This window comes from Camponotus vicinus, unplaced genomic scaffold (assembly GCF_025532165.1).
Source record: "Camponotus vicinus isolate PSW18456_S1 unplaced genomic scaffold, iyCamVici1.0 SCAF_7, whole genome shotgun sequence".
Lineage (NCBI taxonomy): Eukaryota > Metazoa > Arthropoda > Insecta > Hymenoptera > Formicidae > Camponotus > Camponotus vicinus.
In genome coordinates, this window is record NW_028141979.1 from 3,307,565 (window position 1) to 3,331,310 (window position 23,746).

At 31.2% G+C, this 23,746-nt stretch overlaps 1 protein-coding gene across 3 annotated transcripts in view; it reads left to right on the top strand.

Moving 5' to 3' along the window:
• LOC145975165 (QRFP-like peptide receptor) overlaps nucleotides 1-23,746 on the top strand; it is a 70,124-nt gene that overhangs the window by 42,758 nt on the left and 3,620 nt on the right. The window contains exons 4-10 of one of the 3 annotated variants that reach the window (XR_014439902.1): nucleotides 3,816-3,937; nucleotides 10,022-10,145; nucleotides 12,444-12,649; nucleotides 16,110-16,224; nucleotides 16,722-16,882; nucleotides 20,733-20,891; nucleotides 21,822-22,029. Coding sequence is in view for 2 of the 3 variants with exons in the window: in XM_083105437.1 (XP_082961563.1) it covers nucleotides 3,816-3,937; nucleotides 10,022-10,145; nucleotides 12,444-12,649; nucleotides 16,110-16,224; nucleotides 16,722-16,882; nucleotides 20,733-20,891 (887 nt within the window). In the remaining variant the exon portion in view is untranslated. Of the gene's footprint in view, nucleotides 1-3,815; nucleotides 3,938-10,021; nucleotides 10,146-12,443; nucleotides 12,650-16,109; nucleotides 16,225-16,721; nucleotides 16,883-16,955; nucleotides 18,682-20,732; nucleotides 20,892-21,821; nucleotides 22,030-23,746 lie in introns of those variants that run through there. The other 2 variants (XM_083105437.1, XM_083105439.1) reach the window with 2 other exon arrangements.

The window sequence follows — 23,746 nt, forward strand, 5'->3', positions numbered from 1 at the left end:
TTGCGTTTTCTAAAACTTTCTCACTCTTTCGCTTTTTCGATCGAATTCGCGACTCGGTGGCATCACAAAATTTATTGCATATGAAAGAAAATCGAGCGCCAATAATCGGATTGCTCATTTATTTTGCACATACATCATTATTTCCGCCTGGATTCATTCGTCGCGACTTCGCCGCGAGTGATTAGTTAATTATCGATCAAGCAACATCATTAACTTTGCAGCTCGACGACAATCCGTCTCGTTGTTGTAATCTCGCGGGCATTGTCGCAATTATCGTCGGAACTGTTGCGCACTGGAACACGAATTGGACATCGCGTACGAGAGAATTTGCGAAATTAGTCTATCAGCATGAAAAATAACATGGGAGGAGCACTCCTCGAGTCGATCGAGGAGATTAAATAAAACACGAATATCGAATGAAACCGTGCTTTTCGATGTCACATTAAGATCTACATAATACTACCGTCGTTTTTAAATGGAATCAATGTTATCACTGATAAGCTATGATTTTAATTATAAGTATTGCATTGAAAACGATGAAATTTTACAGGGAAGAATAAATAAGAAGTAATATCTGATTTTTCAATGAAATCTTCTGTCAATCAATAAATTAATAAGACGGAGGGGCAAAGTGTGTTTTTTTCAATGCTTTTATCGATGACATTTTCAACAATTCTGTTTGAGAACAAATATATTCTTATATGAGTCTCACTGGCGCTATACATCCGTTATGATGCTGTCATGCAACCGTATCGCCACTGACATTTAAAATCCATATAAGAATATTTGACGTTACGTCGACGTGTAGTAAGCAACATGTTTTATTCCAACGAGGTTTCCCCTTGATAGCACTAACTTTGTGTCGACGCGAAGGTTACTTGGCCGCCTCGACTTCTTTTCTTTTATCGTTTATTGCGACAGTGCACGTTAGATTGAAATTTCAAGAATGCTTATATATTTATACAGGGTGTCCCATTCTTATAGCTTGCCTCGAGAGCTTTCCAAAACACTATAATAAAGTATTTCTTCATTGAGTACTTTTCGAATTATGAGGCTTGAAATAATTTCTTAATTTTACATAAACCATAAAATATCTAGTAAAATATTCATTTTTCGATTACCTTACCTTAATACTTTTATGTACAAAATAATAAGAGTAATCAATTGGTGTAAAGAAAACATACAGTTGTTTTTAAGAAAAAATATGGAATTGTTAATTGCAAATTACATATTTTTTCTTCAAAACAACTGTGTTTTCTTTACACCAATTGATTCCTCTCATTATTTTGTACATAAAAGTATTAAGGTAAGATAATCGAAAAATGAATATTTTAGTAGATATTTTATGGTTTATGTAAAATTAAGAAATTATTTCAAGCCTCATAACTCGAAAAGTACTCAATGAAGAAATACTTTATTATAGTGTTTTGGAAAGCTCTCGAGGCAAGCTATAAGAATATGCAAAAGTATATAGGGTGTCCCATTTAAAAAGTTAGAGGTGACCTTCACGTGACCTTCAAACGACTTTTCAAGGTAAAACCAATGACACCATCTTATGGCCCCCTTAAAACCATACAACTTTTGTTTAAAACATTCTCACCGAAACCGTCATGGTTTCGAATTACTTCGATGTCTCAAGTTAAATGGGACACCCTGTATATTTACATTTCTCGATACTATGTTTCCCATTTCATTGCGAAGATTGATTCGAACGGCTTGATTGCCTCTGCAGCGCGAAGAATGTAAGAGAAGAATTCCAATCGTATTCACTTTCGAGTTTTAATAACATCGCGAGACAGAATTTGATCTCTTGCACGAATGCGTGTGCGTGAATGTGCGTGAAAATGGAAGAAGGGGGAATTAAATTTATCTTGCTATGCTTTTCTCCCTGAGTATCTAATTTCATGAGAGTGCTGTCATAACGTGCCACAAGTATCCCCTCGATAAGGTACAAAGTCCTGTGTGTGCGTACGGTAATTGTAGACTTCGACTTTTAACGAAGTTCGAGTGTAAATCTCTATCGTGTCAAGGGCTGATTATAATAAAACTGACAAAGACACCTGCGCCGGGGGATGTTGATTAAAGTCGAGAGATCTCCTTTGACGTAGAAGTTTCGAATTTAATCCCTATCCTCGTGAATGATCGAAGAGCTGTTTCCATGCGTTAGTGACATTTCAATCCCAATTGCAAAATGGTTATCTGAAAGTGGTTTCATGGAAAATACGAAGAGACACTCGCTTTGTCTCAATTATCATAGATATACATGTATATTATAACTATCCTAAATTTTAATTTTATTCTAGTAATATTAAAATTATGTAAAAAAATATTTGACAAAATATTAGCACGTATTTCTAATATAATACATTGAGACATACAAAAGTCATTTTCTATCTTGCGAGAAAATTGTGGAAAACCTTCCATGCGCACATAGACTTCGATTAATTGTTTGAATTATAAATCGCTGACAGCTTGTTTCTCTTACCGAAGTAAAGAGAAAAATAAAAAGGCGGAGGAAAATGAGATTGCTTCTGCAAGATTGCGAGATTTCTATATTTCTCGTTTTAAGAACTGACGTATTGGTGGGCATTTTATTCGTTTTGCCATTTTAGCAACGCAGTCCCGATGAAAGCACCCTCTCTCACGATAGTTTATTAATCATTTTCGAAGAGCATAAGTCGACTTCGTCTTGTATGTATAACCGCTACAAGTAGCAACTATTAAATCGCGTTACGCATGTCTGGAATACATTTGTGCGGTACAACTTACGATAGGGCGAAGGAGTGTAAATCGCGGAAAGATCGCGGAGAGCAAAGCCGACGCAATCTCGGGCTTTTGCGTTCCCGGCCGCATTGCGTACGTATCTGTGCGTGCTCTTACCACTCGTATTCGGATATCCTGGGCGTAATTAAACTATTTGAGGGATTAAAGTGCCCTTTCTCTCACATCCCACCCCTCGTGGAACTTTCATCCATATAATTGCCTGCGAATGTAAGGTCGATTAAACTGTCGCGAATAGTGCGAATTACATCTGCGGGAAAATATCTTGTTGATTACTCCCTCGATATTTATTTATGCGATATTACATTAACATTGCGAATGTAACGCGATTATCTCGTTGAAGTAATAATTCGTATGTTAAAACTGTTCATAAATTTTTAAATTATTATATTTTGATAAATTATTTTTTGATTCTATTTATGTTTTTATACGAGCAAATTACTGCTATTTATACACAGAAAAAAAATAAGTGTCAAATCGAAACATATATACTTAAACTAACGCGTTCATTGTTTCGTATATACGCAACAATTTATAATCTTCTTAGAAGAATTTAATAATTTTAAATTTCAACAATATTATAGTCTTATTTTAATATTATAATTGTCACCTCAAGAATATATAATTGTTTAATTCTATTTTAAGAAAATTATAATCTTTGATTTAAAAATGTTATTTTCTATCTAACATTGTTTCTTTTCCATTCCAGAAAAATAAATCTTAAATTATAAGAATATATTTTTTTCGATTGAACTATATAAAATGGTTTTATTCAAGTAAGCAATTATTCAAACAATTATATTTTTCTTTAATTAACGCAATAAAATCTTATTTCAAGATTTCCATGTTTTGAAAACTAAATATATTTTCAAAACAAGAATGTCCTTTTTTTCTGTGTACTTATCACCTGTAATTACGCGAAAATAATTGGCGATAGACACAGAGTTTTTCTAATAATGAGTCTTGTAAACTGACAAAAAACCCTTTCTTTTATCTCTTCTGCATATTCATGTACATGTCATAATTTGTTGCAGATAGCGAAATTGTTTTCCTATACGTGGACCATGGGCATTTTCCTATGCAAAGTTGTGCATTACATGCAGAGTGTATCGGCTATCTGCTCGGTTGTCACCCTCACCGCGATGTCGGTCGAAAGGTAAGATTATACCGTTGTATCGCTCTTGCCGCGATGGGGATCATCCTCGTCGTTCGATTATATGCATCGCTGTTATAATCATATGCAAAACACAAACGGGTCACTTGGGTAGTAAACATCGAGATTGTCGTAAAAGACTGCGAGCGTTCACATTGTAATTCAATAACGTTCTCGTAAAATAGATATCTATATATGTCGTGTCGTAACTGTCTGCATAAATTGACCGGATTAATAGAGTTTTAGATTTATGTCGAGAGCGCGATCGTTTAAAATTGCATACTTAATTTAAGGGCTCGCCAGAAAAAAATGGTACAAGCATCAGTTTTATCGGACGTGAATTCAGAGAACGTAAGCAGTGAATAGAAAATTCTCATACAAAAAGGAAAATGATATCTATCAAATATATTATCCCTCCTTTACACAATGATCGTTTCATTGTTGTATCTTCGCATTAATATGTTGATAAGAACGTAATATTCGCAATGGAAACCGCTAATGCAACTCGTGCTCGACTTAATGGGACAAAAGATTAGTGGGAGAAAATAGAATGAACTAAACTGCGTTCGCAACAACAAACGTTATATATTCGAATTACCGTGGACAATGTATGGTGTGATATGATAGAAATTTTAGCGCCGTATGTGAATAAATTGCCATGAAAATCCGAGAGACATACTTTGTAATATAATGCCATGCAGCACTGTGTTATCAAAGCGTAAAAGCTAGGCAACGTACAAAATTTCTCCCTGTTGAATATAACTCCCTTTTATAAAAGCCGTTTCTTGTATTTCCTACAAACTTTTTTAATTTCAGGGTACTGAGCAGAGAGATAGAATTCGACATTTAATTGTACTGCTTTTCCACAATATTATTTTGCAGTATTATTACGCGTAATATGTGTCATATGTATGATACGTGTGGCAAGTATTTTTTTTATATTTTAAAAGTACTACGTTTTTTTTAATAATGTTAAAAAACTTGGAGATATTTTGATAAAATTTTTTGAAAGATTTATTATATAATATAAATTTTTTGAAAGATTCATTATATTATATATTCATAAAGAAAGACTTTTTACATCCTTTAAACATTGCTAATATTGTTAGATTGTCGAAAGCATGGAAATAATCTATTATATTAAAATCAAATAACAATTATAGTCAATAAGAATCGTAATTGATGGAACGTAACAATTGAAAATTTTTTAAAAAAATTTTTCGGAAAATATTTATTTTATCGAACTTGTTAAAAGTTACATCAATGTTAGAAGGAATTTAATTTATTTTACGATTCTTTATTTTCGACTCTTTATTTTCGATTTATCTCGCATCAACTACTGCAGTAATACCATCTGGATTTTACAAGGATTTTATCATTGAAAATGTGCAGCTAGATTGTCACGGGTGCTTCGTGTCGGCGCTTAAGAAGGACTATGTTCTATGACCTTCTGGCAAGAATATGTTGAGGAAGAAGCGCCGGAAGGAGACCTTCTTCCGGCGCTTCCATCATTTTAGACGCGAGCAGACCGCCCTTCTTTTATTTCGCTCAAGCGACATAGCCGTCCTACATAACGATCTTTGCAATCTTCTCTATCTCCCACTTTTTCTCTCCCTCTTTTCTTTCGCGATTCAGTTCTGTCGCGCGCAATTGAATGACGACAACGTGAAGTCTTTGAAATTGAATATTCACCATTAATTCGAGACGGTTGCGTCGCTCGCTAGGTGACTTACAGAAATCCTCGTCGGAGACGTTTGCCTCTTCTTCGCCTCGCGTTATCCATATAAAATTGAGAAAAGGCTGAAGGGATTTTCTGCCTTGACTTTTTTTTCTCGCGCCATCTCGGATTCCGACACGACGTCTTCTCGTTTCTCAATTGGCTTATTGTATTCCTACGATTTAAATATCGTCGGAGATACACGGAAAAATTAATTATGCAACCTCCTCTGGCACGGTTGTTGCATTTCTGCGAGAGAATGGCGCATGTAGTAATTACAATACAGGCGCCACCGGCGTCCGATTATTCCGCTACTTGGCATTAATCCAGGAGTGACTAGCGATCTTCACGAAGAAGATCGAGTACGGTTTCATACCCTTTTCCGTATTCAGGTCACAAGCTAATAACACTGTAATCTAATAGCAATTATTTTTGAAATGCGTTGTTCTTAAACTTTCAAGGGAAAAATGTTACAAGATTTTACTTTTATCGTATTTATTGTAGTTTCCTTTTTCTTTTCGCGAAAATCCATAGCTGTTGACAAGGTTCTACGGAAAAAAACTGAAACATTGTATGTATAATTTTGTTTTGTGAATATAAAAATTGATATTTAATAACGATATTTAAAAAGTAGTGAACTCTTTGAAACAAGTAGATTGACATGAAAACGATTTCTTCGAAATAGAAGAAACATGATGCAGGAAATGCGCAGATTGCCGTACTCAGCCATTTTTCTGAAAGAAACATATAATAAGTAAGGTAACTCTGTAAAATGAAACAATAATTTTTCACGATGTCGTGAAAATCGCTTCAACTTAATTTCATTACGAGAGTTTCGCGACACATAAATTTGTTAGCTGCCGGACTTCTTTTACTTGTAGTGCTCATTATATCAAGACATCTGTGGAAATATTTCCATTATGACTCGCAAAAGCCATTATTTAATTGTTTTCCAAATTTCGTTTAATTTGCATGCATGAAAAATTTTTTATGAATTTTAAATTGATTATTAAACATTCTTAATATAATAAGATTTTGGTGTGATATATTTGTACAACCGAAGATCTCGGCGATGTCAATATTCTAGTAGTGAAAGAATAGTAGAAATAATTCAACGAATTGAAACGTCTATCTTTGTAATTGGATGTATCAAAAAATTCAAGTTAAAAATTAAATTAAAATAAAAATTTAATTTAATTAAAGATAAAAGTTTAATTAAAGATTTTGAAATAACTAAAGATTTTGAAAAATTAAAATGTAATTAAATATTTTTAGATATACGTACATATATATTGCATCATTGAATTATTAATATCATTCGTAAAGTATTTTTACTTGCTATTTGTTAGGAATTTAATTCACGTTTTATGATTATTACAAAAATAAACTATTTAACAGATTAAATAAATCTGTAAAATAACAAAATAGTAAGATCAGTTGGATTGCGGTCTTTATATATATATATAAGCTGCTTAAATAAATTTAATTTATCAGCTCAACAATAGGCTATAACAAGGATTTTAAAATATTTAACATAATACTTAATTATACAATTGACAGTTATGTAATATTAGTGCGGAAATTTACATGCAATAAATATACTCTATAAATATACTCTATAAATATACTCTATATACTCTTTTCAATCGGTAATATATTCTTTCGATGTATATGAAAATATAAATAAACAAAAATTATGATTATGAAATTTGATATATAAAATTATTACGATACGTAAATATCAGATTTATATATTAAAATGATCATGTTGCATAAATATCGGATTTACATGTTGTTTATCGTATTATAAACATGTTTGCAAAGGCCAAAATAATACAAAAAGTATTTAAAATTGTAGTTTAATATAGTTTAATATCTTATACATGTAATAGTATCTGATCATTCGATAATATCTTATACATGTCAAACTTGTCTAAAATGCACTTTGTATAATCGAAAGGTAGGAGTAACAAGAAAGTGTTAAATTTTTGCAGTTTGAGTTATTATCATCGAACGATATTACATGTCATACTATATAACAAAGACGTATGTGCTACGCTGAATAAATAAAACGTCCTAGAATATCCGTAAATTAAATTAAAAGTAGCTAGCTTCTCTTTTATCATGTTTTTTAAAAATATGTTAATATGTCGCATTTCTTCCCTTTATAACATTACATACATTACACTTTTTATATTAAAAGAGAAAAGTGTGTGATGTTTATTGTATACGCCTTGCTAAGCACGCGAACGATTGGAATGAGTGTCGCTTAAAGATGTTATAAGCAATAGCAGATGCTTGTCGATTTTTTAGAGAAATCGAGTTCAATCCTTTTTTTATTTGTTCCCCATAATACAAATAGAAATTTAATTTAGAAATGATCCCGTTTTAAAATCCATCCAGGGTTAACACCTCATTATATTAACGCAATTTATGATTTGATGATGAAAAAAAAAATCGTTAAACGCGAAATGATGTTCGTGCAGTTGCATATTCCGTGATCGTAAAGCGCAAACGCGGTTCGAGGAAGATAAAAAATCGGGTTAGCTGTTTGACTTCCGCCACCCTTATCGACACTACCGATTGGCACAACGCGAATACAAACGGTCAGGCAATTTATATTCATGTGATGACGATAGCACCGAAAACAAGGAGGAGATGGCCATTCTCGTCCCTTTTATCCTCCGTTGCACGCGAATAAAGGAGGGAAAATTCACTAACGGATATCTCCGTAAATGAGAGCGAAGTGTGCAGGATGCAGCATAAATGCTTCAACCGTTTTTCCACCCTATTACGCGATTCGGTCGATTTATCCTATCCACTTATTATATTTCTATTCTCCTCTTTTCACCGTTGAAGAGATCGAATCTAAGCTTTTTCTCCTTGAGTAAAACCTCCTAACTGAATTTTTCTCCACGATTTGAGCCTTCTATCTATGTATCTATATGCAGTTTCGCGCAGGTGTTTTTTCTCCATCCATCGGACAACTGCAAAGCACTTCTTACAATGTAATTCTTCTGAAATCTCGAAAATTTTTGTTCGATAAAGCTTAGGTTCTCTGTTTTAGTTAAATTCTCTGTTGTGCGCTATTTTAACGATAAATTTTTCTATCCGTTTGGAATTGATCTTTTCCTTACAAAAATATCGATTAAAATCATCCCATTTTTTATTTTGTATCATAATTTTTCAATTATTAATATATCTGTAAATTTTTAAAATAAATTCTTGTTAAGATTTACTTGAAATTGATTTGAAAAATATGATTTTGTCATTTACTTTTTCTCGGCATTGAAATCCCTTTATTTTTAATTATTATAAGATAAATATCATGATATCTTGATATTTCTATTGAGAAAAAGATCAATTTTTAAGTGTAATCGAAGAATTTATTAAATTAATAAAATGGTAGAAGAAGGATATATAGAAAAAAAATTAGTAACTAAATTTTACAGTATTTTATTTTGAAGAAAAAATATTTTTAGAAATGAAATCTGCGATATACATATATTTTTATTTGAAAAAGTTTTCTCTCTTAATTAAAAATTATTAAATTTACAAATTAAATTTTTCAATTTTGTTTGGGATTATTCCGCGTAAAAATTTACCGAATATAATTCTCTCTCTAAATGTTTACTTTGAATGCGCGATTTCAACAACATATACCGCAGTAGTTGCGGGTTGAAAGTATGCGGTTAAGTATATACAAGATAGTCGACTTGAGTGGGATTCCATTTTGGACGCACCATTTTACGGCATAATAGTTACTCCGAGATAGCTATTTCGAAATATTTTTGACGTGATGCGCAAATGAAATGGCCACGCGGTTGATCTCTTAAACCATACAAGTTATCATATCTTTTCATACCGCAAACAGAACGCTCTCTCTCTCTCTGATGAAATATACATAGATTAATATCTGCGCCACATGAAATGCTACTTCCCAAATAAAGTATGTCGTAAGATAGAATGCTATAAATCTAGAATGACGTTACAAGAATCACAATTAACATATGAAGAAATATTTCGGAAATACTTCACGCAATTGTATTTTTAATGTTTTAATAGTGATTCATTTAATAGTGATTTATCGGTAAAATTTCTAATAAAACACGATTTTATTTCAATAGATATTATTTTTCATGGCAATATAATGTATCTTAATGTATTTTAATTAAATTTAATTGTTGTGATATTTTATATCTTTGCATTTGTTTTATTGCAAACATAGATTTTTAATAATTTTTTTACTTTAAGTACCTGAATATGTTACTACATACATATTGATAAATATGTTTCTACACACATGTTGATTCTTGTAATATAACTTAAAATTTACATAATTTTGTAATAATTTTAATATATTGTTTCAGATATTACGCAATAGTGCATCCAATGAGGGCGCAGTACACGTGTACCATAAGTCAAGCTCGCAAGATTGTGATTATAACTTGGATTGCATCGTTTTTACTGGGAATTCCAATGATTTTTACACAGGTACGCGTTCTCTCACATATCTGTGCTTTAATTAAATTGCATACCATTGTTCTTATATCTCTTCTATTTCCAGCATTAAATCTCTTTAACTTTTCAAGTAATTAAAATCACATAAAAGTGAAATTTGCTTAAACAAGGTTTTATTTTTCTACCGTGGGAGCTGAATGAAAAACATTTTTTTATTCTTCATCTTTTTATGATGTGTAGCAATTTCTTGCTAAGGAGGAATTGATGGAAAAAATCGATGAGAGAAATTACGCCAGTAGATTTCAATGAATTAATTTAGGATTTATATGCGATAGAATTTACAACACATAAATAAAGCATTATCCAGCAAACCATTTGCTGTAGATTTGGAAAATCATTCTGCGTATATGTGTTAAAAGTATTATGGAATATACCACCAATTCAAATACTATATCAAACAATCGAGCCTTCGAGCGATTTTTTGCTGAACGCAAACGTCCGAAGTAATATATTTGTATATATAATTTGGCATTGACAATTATTATTCTGTTTTGCATGGCGTGCGGCATCATTGGTTAATTTTGATCGCGTATGCAAAGCGACGCTCAGCAATATTTCGCTTACACTAGATTCAATCAAATCCGAAATCCGAGAACGATACGCCCTATAATTATATATCCGATAAAGCTGATACACCCACTCCACCCACTTACTTTGAGAAGCGACGGTTTATCTGATGGTTTATCTGACGGTTAAAAAAAGATACGCCGTTAAGCCGGGATAATCGGCTGCGTAGTGGAAAATCGAAGGAATCCAACGTGATTGGATTTCCAGCTGGCGGAAGCTTCTCTGAAGCACGTGACATTTTCGTGTGAATGGGAAGCTTGATAAGTACATCTCATTATCTGTAGGTGTGTCTCAGAACTAGCGTTAATGACACTTTAATCCATACTCGTACTTCGCATTTAACGCTAAATACGCCTTTCGATACTGAGTATTATCTTATATGAAGATTATCTAGTATGTGTTATCTAAAATTGAATCACAAGTAAGTATTAAGTATAGGACTGAACTAGAGATGGAGAAGTTTCAGAATTCCCTTAAATTCTTTAAATTCTTTCTCCTTCTAGAGAAAACTTTCGAAGCCATTAATTGGTACGTCCCCACGTTCGTTCAATCGAATAATGTTGTAAACTTGCAACAATTATGTTTTATACGAAAGAAGAATTTTTCAATGACATCAGAGATAAACCAATTATAATCCCTTCAAGGGATGAAATGTATAAATTTAAAGTTGAAATATATAAATTTATTTTAAAAATTTTAAATATAATATTCTTAAATCAAAATTAACCGATAGATAAGTTTGTTATACAAAAGATTCTTCTTTTTTTATTCTTGCCAAATAATAAAAATGAAAGATTGAAGTAAATGAAATTTTTTCGCAGATGTGGCATAAAAGTTATGGAGTCGCCGATAATGAAACGCAAATGAAGAAGAATTCAGCCCGAAATAGAAATACTTGTTTAGAAATATTATTCGTAAAGCTCTTGACAAAAATTATATTCAGGAAGAAAAAAAAACATATAAAACACTTATTTTCTATTTTTAATTTCTTTTATTTCAAACATAATTTTCTCTAAATAATGATAATCCTTTTATTTTTATTTTCCAAAGATTATTATTATTTATTTATCAAAGATTAATAAATTTTTTATGATTTTATCTCAGATCTCTCTGCCTCTCGTTAAGAGATCTTGTAAAAAGATGACATATCTCTATATTCATGTTTAGATTAAAGTAAAAAATATATAAAGCCGTTTTTGATAGCGAAAGCTTTTGTTAATAACTGAGACGATCCTTTATTTAGCTTTAGTTTAATTACAATTTGTAATTGTTCTTTTATTTTTCTTTTTGCAAAAGAAAAGAAAATATAAAAATGTAAAAGAATTCTCTTTCATGTCTCAGATTGTTCCGTAAATATATCCCATTATCGGATGTATAAGATTGTCCTGTTGGTCGTATCCAAAGAAAGAGAATCACGTCGTAAAGGATTAATAAAGCGTGGAGCACGGACGCTGATCCTTTTTACGGCGACGTGAAGTAAATGGCGAGGGTGCGATAAAAATCTTCCTCGATGCGCCGACGGAATCTTATCGCCGCTTATATGTAAATGTCTGTCTAACGACTTAATAAACACGGTTATGCGGGACGGAAGGCGAAAAAGTCCTTACGCGTTTCGTTAGAGATTTCGGAGCAATGCGCTCTCTCGCATCTCTTTATTCTATTCACTATCTCTTTATTTTTATCACTATCTTCTCTGTGTTTCAGACGCATAAAAAAGTCGGAGTGAGATTGATCGCCTATTGGTGCGTTCGTGATTCCGAAGCCGGACTTTTGTGGCGGTTTCACGAGGTTTATATGCTGGTAGTGGTCCTCATACTACCGCTGACCATCATGGCATTTTGCTACGCGACCATCTGCTGGGAGATCTGGCGCGTTATGAAGCGGCGGTATCATATGACGTCGCGACACGCGTAAGTCCAGAGAAAATGCAGTTTTTCACTTTTCCTCCTCCGTTTCCGGGTTTTTAACTGCATGCTTTTCTCCTGCTTCGCGAGAAACTACTCTCTAAAAGTGAATCAGTGTATTATCACTGTAATCAGTGCTGTACTTATAACTGTTTGTAATCAGTGAGTATTTACTGTTTTTCAGTGATAATACACTGATTCGCTCTAGTGAAAATAGTATATATACTACTTTCACTAGACTGAATCAGTGTATTATCACTGAAAAACAGTAAATACTCACTGATTATAAACAGTTATAAGTACAGCACTGATTACAGTGATAATACACTGATTCACTTTTAGAGAGTAGAAAATTTACTCTAAAAACATCTTTTAAGCTTTTAAATTACGTAAGACTCAGATATTTTATTTAATAACTGAATTTTTTAATCTCTATAAATATAATTAAATATAATTTAAAATAATAATTAAATAATGTAAAATATAATTTCCAGTAAAAGTTTTTATCGAGATATTGTATCGAAAGAAAAGAAAAGAAACGGACAATTATTAATAAAATTGTAATAAAAAAAATAATAATATGAGGATTATCTTTATTTTGCAGAATTTCTAAAGGAATAAAATTTTGTGAATTATATAAATAATAATTGATGGCTTATTAAAATTATGGAAAATAGATCGTTAGCTTAATCAGTAGTGCGATATCATGTAATATCTCATGAATTACGCAATAAACTCGCGCGCTCGGAAATTTTGTTCGTTTGAATTCTATCGTTTATTCCACCGTGTGTAGGATAATCGGTGTGAATCCGATCGTGTGCGTCGATCATTAATTTGGGATGTTCGTTATACCATATAGGCGCGAACATGGTAATCCACAAATGGGCGCATAAACTGCTATTTGCCTTTCATAGTGCGACAGCCCTGAAGCGATCGAGAAGCGTGTTTTCTCGTCTCGTATGAAACGTCGATTACCTCGTCGCGGACGTCAATCACTAATCGTGGGAAAACGAGGAAGAGGAAGGAAAATAGTATTTTTCCGACATTTGATGGACATTCCGTGACACGACGCTCCAGATTTAATATAAATTGCAATCCAATAGTTGGATTTTCGGAAACTCCGTCGAAATTTATATCGAGGTCGATCAACGCGATAATACGCGACGAGAAAGATTACGTTTCCATTTATAACGCGTTTTGCGCCTGCCGTTTGGCAACTGTATATAAAATAATATCGTTTCGCGAAATTTCATTCGCGATTCGTAGCTCGTAATATGAATAATAAACGCAAAATCGAAATGAAACCACGTTGTCAATCTTTGAATCGAAGAAACAATATAATTAAAACGTAATAAAAAAATAGATGAGAAGATTTAAAACAATTAAAACAATTTTCTCGATGTCATCAAATTTAAAAGGAGCGTAACTTGTCTAGTTTGATTTAGCACATTGTGAATTTTTTGCTAAAAATACATACATTTTGAATTAAAAATATCCCGGAAGAAACATAATTGCTCACAAATTATCATGTTTGTTTAATTATATTATTAGCTACGTGTATGAATAGGCTGTGATATTTAAAGGCAAAAGTCAAACCTCTAGTAATTGATCGTAGTCATATAGAGTTTCTTTGGAAAGTGTAGGCCGCAGGCAGTTTGCTTGAAATAGATCGAGGGCGATCGGCAAATATAATGGCATGAATGCGGGAATGCGCTTGCACTTTATGGCTTGACTTGACTTCGATTCATCGTCTTCCTCGCGTCTCATAAAGCATCTTCGCAAATGCGCGTTTCTAAACAGCCGCTCGACATGTGCAGTTGGAAATAGCTCGAGAGATCTTTTTGTTCCATTAATAATTGTAGAAATTTATTTTGAAAGATATTTAAATTGCCTAGTGAAGTTGAAAGGTTTTTGCATATTTAAAAAGAGTTATTTTTTGTTAATTAATATCGCCAGAGTCGCCAAAATTCCTTTTACAGGCTTGTATTTTAAGCTAAAAGGAAGCTTTTTACAAAATTTCATTCAAATCGGAGGTGATCGGTTTTCGGAAGTTTATCCAGATGTTTTTTAAGATAATAATAATTTTCACATAATTACTTTAAATAATTAAAAAATGCAATCAATTTCAGTTTAAATAATGATTTTTTTATCGGGGAAAATGTAAAAATATAAAAATTTCTTTAGAAAATATCGCGAAAAAGTCAAATGCATAGAAAAGAAGGCATTTTTAATTATTGCCCTTAATTTTATTGTTAAAATATTATCGATCAATTTAAAAAAAGGAATTTTCCTGAGATAAAATTGTCGTCATATGCTAACCACAGGAAATTCCATACTAGAATACAAAATTCAATTTCACATTTCTTCTCGATTTTTTATCTATGAATGTCGTATGTAGTATACAGTGAAAATGAAGAAAGAATGCGTGTTTAAAATTAATAAACGCGATATGTAATTATTTTTCTGAAATTAATTTCTTAATTTATTGTAATGCGCATTACACGAATAAGATACTAAGTCGCCTTAAAGCAATATAAAATTGCCACGCCAAGTCTTCGCGTGTTGACGAATATCGAGACTCAAGCTCGCGCGGTCGCCCGAAGGAGTCCAAATAATAACAAATCGCGTATTTAATTAAAACCGCTGTTCGGTTGATCCGACCTTGATAATAAAAATATTCTGACAAGATCGAGAACCTTCGAGAAAACCAGCGGTATAAAGACTCCTCCGGTGAACCGCCGGACGCATTCAATCTTTGAAGCTTCTCGGTGACAGTGTGTCTAATTCGTTCGATAAAGTCGATTCTTCGCGAAGGGAAGTCGCTCGTTTTTCTCATCCATCGCTTGTGGATCGCGATTTTGATCAATTTGATTTTAACTAAATTATCGTTGCTCGCGATAAACTTATTTCATTTCCGCAGAATCAAGTTGGCGCTGTTTCTTTCCTTTTTTTTCGTCGCTTGCGGAACTGAATCTTAAAAGTGTAAATAGGCCCTGTAAATAAGTTAATTGTTAATAGAAAATATCTTAGAGGATTAAGTGTTATAAAATTCTGCTTTTGACTTATCTGACTTTTCACTCGCGCACAATGTGATAAATATACTTTATATTACTATATATTATAATAATTTTTTATTAAAAGTTTTTTATGAAAAATTTAATTTAAATTTTTATTAAAAACTATTAGTTATTAAAAATAGTAATTATTAAAAAAATTATTAAAAATAATTAAGCTCAAGTGATCCATAATTGTAAGAAAATCTGTTTGAACTCTCTTTATATTAAAATTTTATTAAACTTTACTATCTATTTGCCTCTGCTTGAAGTTTAGTTAGCAGAATAACTGATTTATTTTTGATCTATTCATTCCAGAACCAGATGGTGTATGACATTGACAATATTAACAATACGTGATTAGTACGAGATCCTCTTGCACACAATCATAGCGCAGTTTTAATCTGTTTTAGATTGAGTCCAAACAGTGTAGACACAGAATCTATACCAATGACGCAACGACAGAGTGGAAGCGAGCGTAAACCGCGTCGAGAGGAGAATGACGATGAATCACGGACCATGAAGCAGGTTCGATTTTGCAAATTTTCCTATGTTTACATATTGAAAAATAGATAGCTAAATTTAGAAAATTAAATTTACAAAACGCGCGTTTGTAGATTCTCTCAATAATCGAATTGTTTCTATAAATATGGCATTATTAATTAATTTTAAATTGTTCTTTAATAATTAAAATTTATCAAATTTATTAAAAAAATTCAGATTTCAAAAATTATAACGAGAAAAATAATTTTTTAATTTTATATTAAAAGAAAGAGTAAGAGAGCCATTCATAAAGATCATAAATCGCATATAATCGTGACTAGATTAACGGAGAAATATACCTTCAAGTTGTACACTCGAGATAAAAAATCCACGTTCTTCACGATAAATTCTATTTGTGTGCCTCGGTATATTTCTATACTACTGCTGTATTAAAGTGTTCCGTATATCTCGCATGGATCGTATTGGCTCCTGTAAGTGTCGGAAAACAGTTTTGCGACTGCTCGAAAATGCTTTATCAACAGGTAGTGAAGATGTTAGTGGCTGTCGTGGTGTTATTCGCAATTTGCTGGGCCCCGATGCTCATCGATAATGTGCTGACTGCTTACGGTATCTTGCCGCGTATCAAGGGTGGGACGCACAAGCATCTCAACACCGTGTTCCAATTGATGGCCTACTTTAACAGGTATGTACAACCATGGGTTTGTATCGGAGATTAAACTAGAGAGTCGTTAATTTAAAACCGATCTCACATGCAGATCTCACGTTGCCTACAGCAACTCGTCTTTCACTTAATCAAAACCATTGCGGAGGTTACTGCTTTCATCATTTGCTCGTGTTATCAGTAGAGAAAGCGCCTTGCTGGTCAGACGTTAGTTCCGTTTCGCCAATAAGATCGTATAGTCTATAAATGAACGTGACATGTAAACTATAGAAGGGAAGGTACATGATGGAAAATCAATATATTTCTTAATTGTTTATATTTAGGTAGGAAAATTGATGAAATGGCAGGAAAATTAAAATGAAATATTAAAATGAAATATTAAATCTTTGTTCGGAATTTTTTAAATATTTTTAAATATTTTATTTTTTATTATATTTAATATTTTTTAAGTTAGTATGCTTTTGATTTATTATACACGAAATTTAAATTTTTAAGCAATAGTTATTTGGAAAATTTATTGGAAATAGATTTTTTATTTTGTTTATTTTTTGTTTACTACGTAAATTTGTTTAATATTCTTTGAAAGTAAGTGTTCTTCTTCAAAATATTAATAAGTAAATTAGTGAATGCATTGTAAATATGTAAACTGATGTGAATTTTGCACCCGTGTTGAAAACAACTAAATGCAGAAGGTAGAAAGTAGCTCTATAATATAAAATAATCAAGTAGAGTGAGAGCAACGTCACTATTTATTAATTCATGAAATTATAATTTGAATACAAGAGTCCACAAAGTTAGAAACCTTGCCATTCCGTATATGTTGTTGCATATTTATATCTCCTCTACCATTAGTGAACCATTTGTTATGCATAGAACACGAATTACATTCTTTGAGACAAATTTAACTAAAATTATTTTTTAATGCGCATATGCAATGCTAATCGTGGCTCCGTTTCGATAGTGCAAATATTTTCGCGACCATTTTTTTCGTAAAATATACAAATATAGAAAATTTTGACTCTCTTTTGATATTATATAAAAATATACATAAACGTATTAATTGGATTTGATGTTTGATCTTTTCGATATGTAAATTTGATTTGTGAAAACTCTTTTATGAAATATTTATTTGATGTTTTATATGCTTTTAAATATATAATTTGTCCTTATGAAATTACACTATGTGGGTATATTTGTAGTCAGAATTGAAATTTTGATCATCTCTATATTGAATTGCGACAACGCGGTGAAAGGACGCGTGCGGAATTATTTTCACCAAATGTGCGTACTCGCTCTCCCTTTCATGTCGCTCGCTTTTTAGCGACATACACGCGTATAGAATGATAACTGTAATAGCCACCTCTGCGAACGCATCGTGTATCATTTTGATAACAACCTCTGATTAGCTTAACAAGTCATGTCGCTGCTAGGCAACAACATTGAATGGAATAGATAAATTGCATACTATTGAAGTGATTCGGGTCGTTGCGAGAAAACATTGCATTGCCAGCTTTGTGTGGTTTATCCCGTATTATCGTCATCTTCAAAAAATTGATTTCTTCCTTTGCCCTTCGAAAGAAAATTGATATTATTTCTTTTAGTCTGCGTATCTTTTTCCACGGAAAGTAACCGTACATTTCTTTCGCGTAATTTTATTTTATGCTTTTAATTTGATTTGATTTTTATTGAAACACGAAAAGTCTTTTTTACTACCTTCCACATGGTTTTTTCGACAAATCGCTTCTTTGATAAATCTCGTGTAGAATTTTTAGCAAGAAGAATTAATTATAAAAAATTTCGCTTTGAAAAATATGTAATATTGAGAAATATTATATCTTTACAACATGAATAAATGAACAAAATTTCGTTGTCTTTTTAACGTGCAATCGAGTTTACCTTGATTGAAATTTAATTTGGAATTTAATTTAAGAGACAAAGAGAGATATCTCATACTGAAAATTTATAATATATTTATAATATATTAAAATAAAATTTATAATATATTATAATTTATTTTTCTTTCTCTCTCTTTCCCTCCCTCCCTCTCTCTCTCTCTCTTTTAAATAATAAGTAAAAAAATTTATATTTAAACTTAAAAAATTTTTCCTCTCTTCCGTTCAAATATACGCTTTTCTGAACGTTCGATAAATGCTTCGTTTTGTCGTTTGAATAGCACTTTTAATTTTGTATTCTAGACAACATTTTAAATTCTGTATTCTGGACAAAGTTCTTTCATTGAGAATTTAGATCTTTTTTCTGTAACAGCTCTCTCGACATTACAAACACTAGAGATTGCCAGACACTAATGCAATACGACGATTTGAGATTACAAAATTCTTAAAAAAAAAAAACTTTTTATAGATATGAAATCAAATTACTAATTGATGTGTAAATAAAATGCATCACAGTGAAATTATGGCATAATGCAAATTTAATCTTTTTATCTTGATATGAAACATAAATTTTTGAAATAGTGATCTTTCTGTGACAGTTTGTATATCATAGTTTATTGTCAAAATAAAAAATTCTTTGAAATATCAGATTTATCTTAAATTATTTTTACAAATGATAAAACAACTTGTTGGATAAAGAAACAATATATTTTTTATTTTATGAAATATTTTTGTAAAGACTTTTACATCTAAATTCTGACATTTTATATTTTCGGTTATTATGTTATAAGTTCGGTAAGCGTTAGTTAAGCGAGAGATACTACCTCAAATTTTGAAGTAGCTCTTAACTTTTCTAGATTGGACGGAAGGAAAAATCTTCGTAGCGGAGTTTAGCAAGTTTTCTAAGTTTGACCTGTCTTCTGGTTTTGTAGATATAGACATCTCTATCTGTACTTCGAGACAGCGTGGGAGTTCATATTACTAGCAAAAACTGAACTTGTAAAAAAAAAGTAATACAGTTTATGCTTGGTTGCAAACAAATTTTGATTTTGCAAAAGCTTCTCTTTTAATATAAATTTCGAAATACCGTTCTTTTATCCTTAAATCCAGTTTTACTATTACGTTCTTTACGTTTATTACGTTCTGCGACTATCACATATTTCTGTAGGATTAAGATCCTTGAAAATCCTTATATTAATTAATTGATGGATATGCCAGATACACATTTGACATATATAAAGGTATAAGACAAAATGGCTCTCATTATCTTTTAATAATAAACTATAATTAAATATAATTGCAAATTGAATACACGAATTTCATACAAACATATTAAACAAAATAAATCATTATTATCGTAATTTTGTTCAATTCCGTTCATATTTCATAACTCTATAACATTTCTAACTTTTAATTATTAAGTCATGACAAATATTATTTCCTGAGAAAACAAAAATATTTTTTTATTTGGAAAATGACAAAATTTTTTTTAAAACATTAATATATATGTATATCTAACGGATAAACAAATGTTTTATTTTATTATATGTATTAAATATATTAAATAGATATTATTTTAATTTTTAATGATAGATGTCATGTGAAAATAATCCCATTCATATATTCGAATTACTTTTTTTTGCATAGAGTTTTTAAAATATATTCTAAAAAAGAAAGTACTTTCTAACTTTTGCTCTTCCTTCGTAGAATGTTCATAGTGCATTTTTCTTTTTGTTCTCCGAACAAGTCGATGGGCGGGATCCACTTGAGATAAAATAGCCGATACAGGATTTGCATATAAAATGGAGACGGGTCAAAATTGTGCCGCGCGTTTACGCATTCGAGATTTAAAGTGCAGATTTGATTCCGCATATCGATGCGACCGCGAGTGTCCGCAACTGCGACTTCACGAGCGGCTGCATCTAGCTGTCGGTGACTTTCAAATCGTCGCTCCCTTAATCCGGTATTTGGTATTGCAGCTGTATAAATCCGATAGTTTACGGATTTATGTCCAAGCACTTCAGGGAGAGCTTTCTGTCAGCTGCCTGTGGTGGATGGATTTGCTGCCCTAGAAGAGGCTACCGGTCATCCGTAACGAGGCATCCCAGTCTCAGCCAGACCAGAAGCACCAGCGTGAGGTATGTTGTTTATTATATGTATCGATAGCGCTCTCGTTTTGATATCGTCGAATAAAACGAAAGATAAAATGACAGAGTTGCGCAAAAAATTGCGTTTATCGACCTTTCGAAATGTACTCTGCGAATTTCCTCGTGTCATTTTATAAAAGAGAGAGTACTAGCAATTTTTTCCCTGCAGTGATTTAAAAAGTTGGCCTTATAATATCATTAAAAAGTTAATTTCTCGGTGAACCGCTTTTAATTTAATGTATAAATAAAACGAGAGTTATGTAGATCCACAATTATTTTTGCTTAAGGACTCGAGTAAAGCTACGTTTACGATGTTCCATAAAAATCCTAACTCGCCAAAGTATATTTGAAAGAATTTATTCGCAATTTATAACGCGGTCTTCGGCAACGTATTAATCTTAGATATGCGACTATATTTGAGTTAAAATGAACTATAAACCATATCAATACTTGACAAACGATAGCAAATAGTTGATATTGGACATAAAATTCTTAAAAACAACGAAAACACATGGGAAAAACGCGCGTGTAGCTTTATGATAGATTTATGGGAGGAATTACATGTTTTATTGCGGAAAACATTTTTCGCTGATAATTTTACATCGGCTTTCATAAGTCGATAAAAACAAGACACTTATAAACTCATCAAAAAAGGTTAGACAATAATTCGATTACATAATGTTCTTATTCGTTTTCTATTTTAACGTAATTATTGTAATATAACATATAAAGAAGAAGATAGATAAGATAAAAAAGAAGAAAAAGGAAATGTTTTATCGAATTTGGTATCTTCTTCTTGAATTTTGAGCTGTCTATTAGTTAAACTGTTCGGTGTACGAATTTTACGACTTGAAAACTTTTAATATTAACTTGAATTAAGATTCTGTCCCAAAATTGTCCGTTTCTGCATGCATGATTCAGGTGGATTCGAAACTCCTTCCGCGGGTCGAGGTCCCGAAACTCGACCAATCCGCATCTTGTAGTCCATCCGTGATGTTGTTTTGCGACACCTTGGTCAGCGAACGAACCTGGACACTGTTAGAAAGCTCGTGCATGCGCCACGAATGTCCGCTTGTCAACCACGCTTGTCCACGAATATCGTAAACGAAGGGAACATGATTTGATCGAGGTAAATTGAATGGTCCGTCAACGTCGTTTATTTCGTATATTCAGATTTAACATCAATTCCGGTATTCGCTGCTTTAAATTTATCGCACGGATCTTTCCTTATATCTAACTCCGCGGCAAATCGAAGAAAGTTGAACTCATTTTGACACATAGCATCGTGGAAGTTTAAAAGAGTTTTAGGTATATATTTTAGTAAATATTATAGAAAAAAGATATACGTATTTGATAATATTTGTCAAAAATTAGCATTTTTTAAGGACATTTTTTATTTGAAATAGTACACACACAATTGAATTAAAACTTATATTTTTCTAAAGAGAAGATTGCAGACAAATTCAGGATTTTATAATTAAGAATAATTTTTAAGATGAATTATTTTTAACACATTTTCAATACATAAATAAAGAACAAAGATTGAACATAAAAAAGGCTAGTTGAGTAGACTTTATTTAATTCCTCTTCTTGTAAAAAATAGAAAAATGAAAAGTTAAAAACACGAATTTAGTTTATCTCAACTAGCAAGTTTGTTTTCTAATTTATGTTACATTTTAAAAATAACTGTAATATGTTTTTTTAAATTTACTTTTTACTTTTTAAAATACAAAAAAATAACCAAGCATTGATTATTCGGTTTTATATTAAATTAAAAATTTTATATAAATCCTTTACAAACAATTCTTCAAAAACATTATTAAATTAATTTATTAATACTATAAATTAATTTATTTTAACATTAGTTTATTTTTTTATTTGTTTTAACACATACCAAAAAAACAGAGAGAAGCACGAGTTCGGCACTTTTTAATTCGGCTTTTCTGTTTTGCATCGGGATAAATGAAAAGATATTCATATATTTGTAAATTACGAATGACCGCAATTCTGTCGTTTAGTGCCATTTAACCAATTGTCGTCCTCGCGTTTCTACAATCTAGCAACAAAAATAAATTTACGGGTAAAATTGGGATGATGCTTTTCGATCGGAAATCTGTTGATTGTTGCATGTATTTATTAGTCATTGTATTAATTATTATTGTACATGTGCGTTTATATTTTTGCATGTTTCGTATGTTTCGCAGATATGAACTTTTACATATTAAACTTTTATGTATTAAAAATAATTGATCCTAACAATAACTTTATAACTAAAATCGTAGTATTTTTTAAAAATAATATTTATATAAAATTGTGAGATATGTGATAAAAATAATGAAAGCATATCAAAAACATATATAATATTTTCCGAAAACAGCGAGAGAAATGTTTCTCCAATGTCATAATTTTTTAAATCTTATGGATCAAACATGAAATAGACTTTAATTAACAATATTTTAACTTTTAAGGCTTAAATTGTTGAGATACTTTATATCAAAAAATAAAAAGTTATCTAAAATAATTTTTAATTGATCTATAATATAGATCTGAATCTATAAGAAAAAAATATATAATTCTTTTTCCTAATATATTTCTTATATCTTCTTTTATGTTATATATTTATTAATCATAAAACTGAAAGTATTCCAGCCATTTTATAATTTATCACTATAAGTGCTAATTACTACTAATTCATTCATACAATTTATAATAACAAGATATAAGAATAAAGAAAAACAAGTGAATTACTTATAAATTAAACTTTTTATACAATAACAATCGGCAATTTTTGCATTCAGAAAATGTTTTATTTTCGCAAATATTTATATATTTATAATATTTGTTAT